Raw genomic sequence first — 6,392 nt, 5'->3', positions numbered from 1 at the left:
TACTTCCCAGGTAACTCCTGAAAAGCCTGTTCACATTCCAGCCCTTCCTTCCTCTGATCTTGGTATTAATACATGGGTTCTATTCTGGTCTAGTCTTTCCCTGAATCATGAGTGGTTTCAGTAGCTCTGTTGGATTTTACCATCACTTTATTCCCATTTGTCTATCTACAAAATTCCTAAAAGCTCTGGGCTTACTAGTTTTCCTGCTTTGCTGCTTCCTACTCTGATACCACTTCTATCATCCTGATGTGAGTTTAAGACAAGGGAGGTAGGAGGGCATACACTTAGTCAATTAGCGTCCTTCGACTGAAAGTTTAAATTAAAACCATTAGAATAAAACTTCGAAACATGTATCAATGAAGACGGCTTTATTGAGTTATAGGACAGGGCACACAAAAATCAAATATTTGAGTAAAATTAACCCTTTACTTAAACCTAGAAACTTTGAATAATAAAAAGTACATTATCAGTAAGTCTAAACTGCTAGCCACTTATTCATTATATTTAAACTTTAAGGCAGATACTTACTCATGTACTGAATCCCCAAATAAGTGAAAATAATCAACTACAATTTGTTATCAATTAAAACAAATTGGTTATTAATTAAAGAAAAATTGTTGCACACGCTTAATTAATGACAGTCCCCTCTCCCGATTTCATATTAAAGAATCACATATGCGCCCTTTCATCTCTCCTAAGAAACCATATGAAAATTTCATATATATTAAAAAAAAAACCTTAAAGTTTAATCTCCTCTAACATTATTTGATCATAAATTTCTTTGGTCAATGGAATGTATGCTTTTTTCAAGCTATCCATGAAGTAAAGTGGATCAGAAACTTTCAACGGACTAAATCCTTCTTCCACCAACTGAAACTTCAGTAGTTTGAATGTCCCTGTGGTTTCCATCTTTTCCTATAAAGCAATTACCAGGATTAGTGGAGATAATTAAATATTATCTATAATATACAAATAAAATATTCAACAACATAGGCTATAATGTTTAATTGTATGATAGCCAATGACCATCTCTATATTCACTGCTAATAATGTTAGAAATTTAAAAATGCCCATTAGAACATTTCTTTACCTTGATTTTCCTGTGAACTTCATTCAAAACGTAAGAATTATTCAGTTAATAACTGAATACAACTGATTCCAAACATGTTGAAAACATATAGGCTTATCTCTTCAATTCAATGCCAATACTGTCTTAAGTACAAAGAATGCTACTAGACACCAAGAAGATAAAAGCTACAAAAGACAGCAATCTATTCCATGAGACAGAATACTACAAGAACCAGAGGGGAGTAAAGAATGATCGAAAACTTGGGTTCCCAAAGTATGCACTGAGGTGCCTCTTGGTACCTCAGTGAATTTCTAGGGTCCCCATGGGATATTTAAATTTCAAGTGACATCTGTTGGCTACCACTAGGAAACTACTATCTCAAGGTACTTCACAGTTTCAGTATTAGTTTGTGATATATTCTTTTCAATGACATCATATCTTTGGGAAACAGGGTTTTCAGTGGTTGCTATAATAAAAAACAAGTATAACCCCAAATCAATGTGGGATACGGAATTAGTCTGGCCTCCTTCAGTACAATCTAATTTCAAAATTTAAGGAGATGTGCAATGCCGAATTTACATCTCCTTAGTGCTTATGGTTATTTAAAAATGAAATAAAAGTATTTCTCTTTTATATATATATGCATTATTTTTTCAAATGACATCTAATTTATTAGGCCTAAATACTTATTACTTTATTTTACCACAACTACTAAACAACCAAATGTTTAGGTATTTGTTTTGACCTAAGAGTGCTATGAAATAATTACTAAGACACCAAAGAGGCTATGAATCTAGAAAGTTTAAGAATTTTTGCTTTAAGGAGTTTAAAGGAGGTAAAAGTGTATCTCTATAATAGTTTCAGGCAAAAAGAAGCAATCTTGTGTTGAGTCAGATGACAGGTAGGGGTCCATATAAGGTTCTATGAGTTAATTTGGCCATTTTAATGCATCCTTCTGAACTAATTCAAGAGTCAGCTTCTCTTTGAACCCCCTTCCCTGATCTTACCCCCTACCCAACATGGTCACACAGCATTAGTTATGACTGTGTAGCTACACATATTCTTTCCTCTCAGAAAATTAGAAGTTTACTCTATTTATATAATTTGGTGCTCTGCCCTTAAAAAACATTATATGCCAGGTATATTTCTCCAGGTTAGGTAATTTTCCTCAAAATGGTACTTTTTAATAGTTTTCTAAGATTTCATATAATTATAACATTTAATTAGCCTTATTCTTATTCTTGAAATTATAGAGAATGTCAAAAAATTTTACTATTACAAATAATACTTTGAAGAACATCTTTGTATATAACATTTGTGCATCTTTAAGTAGTTCCTAAGGGTAAATTTTTGGAAATGAAATTACTAAATCAAAATACATGTAAATTCTAAGACTGTGTTCACATAGTTACCAAATTGTTTTCTAGAGATGATAATTTGTGTTTCTACAAGCAAAATGAAAGGGCCAATTTGACTTCATCTCAGCCATACTGAGTAATATCACATTTTAAATTTTTTTGTAAATTTATTGACAAAAAAAATCCTTTTTAGATTTTTGCTAAACAGATTTTAATAAGATAGCTATTTTATTCATTTTATCAGAGGTAACTTATACTTTAGCATTGCTTACATCAGATCATTTATTATAATTCATTGTTAAATAAATATTTTTACTGCCAACTAAGTGTCATGCATTGTACTAATTATAGCAAACACTGTAATAAGCATAACACTCGTGGTCCAAGTTCTTTCAGGTGTTTAGTGATGCTAAAATATTTTCTAAATTTGTACAAGACTAACTTAATCTTATAGAGGAATCCTATGCCAAATTGTTTCTTCTATTTAATGAAAGTGAATTTTAAGTTGTCCTTGGGGGAAAATGTTTAAAACGTTTAAAATCTTATTTGATCTATCAACTTTTTACTCCATTAAAATAAGTAATTTCTGGGGCAAGATGGGGATGGGCAGGACAGACCTTGGTGTGGTTTTAAAAGGGCAACATGAGGGAGTCTAGCTGGGTTGGGAGTGTCCATATCTTGACTGTGGTCATTGATGCCTGAAGCTACACTGTAATAAAAGTGTATAGAACTTAATACACACATACACACAGATGGGTGCAAGTAAAACTGAGGAAAGGTGGATTGTATCGTTGTCGATATCACGGTTGTAATCATTGTGAAAATGTTACCATGGGAGGAAACTGAGAAAAGGCACACAGGATTTCTCTGCATTGTTTCTTACAGCTGCAGGTGAATCTACAATTATCTCAAAAATTCAATTAAAAACGTGTTACTTCTTTTTCATATTTACTTACCTTTATTTCAGAGAATTGTTATGAAAATAACCTGAGGCAATGTATGTAAAAGCTCTTGAAATATTATGTAAATGGAATATGGATTTTTTGACAGTTCAGATGGTATGTCCCATTGGCCAGTGACTTGGCCATGAGGAATGCTCAGCAAATGCTTCTCAAAAGAAACTGAAGTCAGCTCTTGCTCTATCAGGGAATCTAACACTGACATGACAAATAGGTCCAGAAAAATTCTATGTGATTGGATGTTAAGAGATGACATGTATTAGCTTTGGGAAATTATATTTGAGGCACAATATTAAATGAATAAATGATTCAATAAATGAGCAAGCAAAGTTTCTCAGTAGCTGAGTAAATTTGTTTTCTTTTTACTGGAATTTAAGAGAGAACCCACCTCTCAAAACAAATGAGTTTAGAAATATAATAAAAATATATTTATATTTTTTAAAAAATACAATCAAAATATAAAGTCCCAGAGGGAGGCTGGACAGAATGAGGCAAAAAATTAAAAGCAAGATTACTTAAAGTCAATTGCCCTGAGGCTCTACACACATCCTGCAGTTACCTTGATGTCAGCTTGGTGGAACCTAATTTTAGGTACCTAGCACCAAATGTCTTCACAAAACATGAGAGCATGTGTAAGATTTGGTCTTAACTTGCTACCATCACTTGGACCATCATTTGTCTTGACTGAAGAGGAAGAGAGCAATTCTATAAATATGATAATGATGAAGTCATCCTAGCATTTCATCCTGCTCTCTTCCTTAATTGGGCTTCAAATACGGCATGACATACTATCCCAAGGCTTTTCATTTTTCTTAACACGTTTTAATATAAATAAAATGCACATATTACCTAAGTGATAAAATATTATTTTGTAATAAATAAAATGCATATATCATCTACGTGGTAAAATATTATTTGTAATTAAATCAGCTCCTAGATTCCTTGTCTTAAATTTTATGAGTAAGTAAAACTACTTGAATTCTTAACATTCAGACAGTAAAATTACCTGAATTCTTAAAAATTTTGGACAGGCATAAGCTGGTAAAAATGTTACAACTTGTTCATAAACTTTTTCCAAGTCTAAAGACTTATTTGGTTTTACAGTAATAGAAGCCATTCCTGCTTTTCCTTCATGACCTGAAAGAAAAAGTTTGTCATAGAATCAATTTTACAAATAGGTGAACTTTCTAAAAAAAATTCTATTAATTATATGCTAATTCTTACAAATACAGACATTATATCTATTGTAGCAATAACAATGCAACAGTAGCATAAATAAGTGTGTCTTTTCCTAAGTATGTGATTGACTCTCTAGAAATGATTGAGACAAAGGGAAGTGCAGAGTCTATCTTTAGTTGTCTGCACTACAAAAATGAAACAGATGGAAGAGAAAACACCATAAATGACCCATAATTTGCATCCTATCACTATTAAGATACTAAGAGGAAACATTTATTTAAAGGCCATTGTATTTCAGAGAAGTGTCCATGTTGAGCATCAATGCAAAAAATAAAGGGCATATCTTTAAGGTCAGAAACTAGACACTAGTATTTCCATAAGGAATTCCACAGATCCCTGACTGCTTTTCATGCCACCTTTTCCCCAAGGGATCAGAAGCTCCTGCAGCGTTTCTCCAGCACCCAGTGGCTGTCCATGAGAGTAAACATCCTCTTCCGCTGCTCCCCATCCATCCAAACACTCCCACCCCCCAGTGTCCGCTGTACCTACAAACATTAGGTGAAAAATATTGTCATTGGTTAAAAAAAAAAAAAAAAAAAGGCAGCGAAGGGGAACAGCTTTCCTGTGCTTTCAAGTTGATCACTTTCTTTGCCACTCTCCCCATCATGAGATAATCCTCATATTTTTTATAAAGATAAATAAAGCCAAACAGACTTTAAAATAATTTCTGAAAAAGATTCAACTTAATCGCAAGTCACTACTATTAAATATTTAAATTAGAACACATTCCTATTGAGTCACATGTATAAGCCTCTAATCATAAAGAGAAAAATAAAAGACCATTGAAAAGCTGCAACTATTTCAAGCAGTGAGTCCTTGACCAGAGTTTTCAAGATTTGCTTAGGAATAAACACATACATTAAAACAGAGTCGGTTATGTTTCCCCTGGTGTGATCTTGAAGTTTGCTAGCTTGGTCCGGGGCATTATTTGCCAAGCCCAAACTAAGATTTATTTTAATATATATATAAAAAAATGAAACGCTGAATCAGTAAGATTGTTGCAAAACTTAAGGAAAGTGGCACAACCTATTCTGAGACTCCTTGTAAAACCTGAAATATATTCATACCTGGCACAGCCACACCATACACATTTGCTTCCTGTATGAAATCCAGCATTCCAATAATATCAGCAACCTCTGTGGTTGCAACATTTTCCCCTTTCCATCTAAATTAAAAAAACAAACAGCAAAAAACAAGTTTCAGTTAGTATACCTGTATTTGAAGAAAGAGGTACCCAGCTTTAAGTTTTAATGCTTTGCATTGGGTTCTGTGCAAGAATTTAGTACACAAAAATCATGGCAGTTTTCAAACTGAAAGACATTTCTAAGGAAGAACTTTGTTGATAAGTCAACAAAAGGTATCTGCTTTTTAGTTAAAATTACTTTATCTGTGTCTCATTGGTATAAATGGATTACTGTAAAATGTGTTTTTTAAATATGCCATAAAAATAAAATGACAATAAATGCCTCTTTATTTTGTAATATAGTAACAATTAAGAACAAAACATCCCCTACCTAATGATAGAGAAAAAAGTCTGAAAGGAAAACTATGGTTGTTTTGCAGTATACTGACCCCCTGTACCATCTAGGTTGGTTGGCTCTTTCAATGCATGTGAATAAATATTTAATCTTAATTAAAATGATCTGACATAAAGTGAGCTCCTAACATGGTACAAGAAGGTGAGGAAGTAGGAAGCACAATTCATTTATTCATTCAAGCATTTTTGGACTGTCTACTCTCTGTCCTGATTCACTGTCTATAGTCATT

At 32.9% G+C, this 6,392-nt stretch overlaps 1 protein-coding gene across 1 annotated transcript in view; it reads right to left on the bottom strand.

Annotated features, from left to right (window-relative positions):
* Positions 1-355: 355 nt before the first annotated feature.
* Positions 356-6,392, bottom strand: part of SLC27A6 (solute carrier family 27 member 6) — a 51,282-nt gene continuing 45,245 nt past the window's right edge. Inside the window, exons 8-10 of the mRNA XM_010981055.3 lie at positions 5,693-5,790; positions 4,393-4,523; positions 356-915 (exon numbers count right to left, since the gene is read on the bottom strand). Coding sequence (XP_010979357.2) covers positions 739-915; positions 4,393-4,523; positions 5,693-5,790 — 406 coding nt within the window. The 3' untranslated portion in view covers positions 356-738. The remainder of the gene's footprint in view (positions 916-4,392; positions 4,524-5,692; positions 5,791-6,392) is intronic.

The sequence above is a fragment of the Camelus dromedarius genome, chromosome 3 (assembly GCF_036321535.1).
Source record: "Camelus dromedarius isolate mCamDro1 chromosome 3, mCamDro1.pat, whole genome shotgun sequence".
Lineage (NCBI taxonomy): Eukaryota > Metazoa > Chordata > Mammalia > Artiodactyla > Camelidae > Camelus > Camelus dromedarius.
This window is presented reverse-complemented; position numbering and strand designations above follow the sequence as displayed.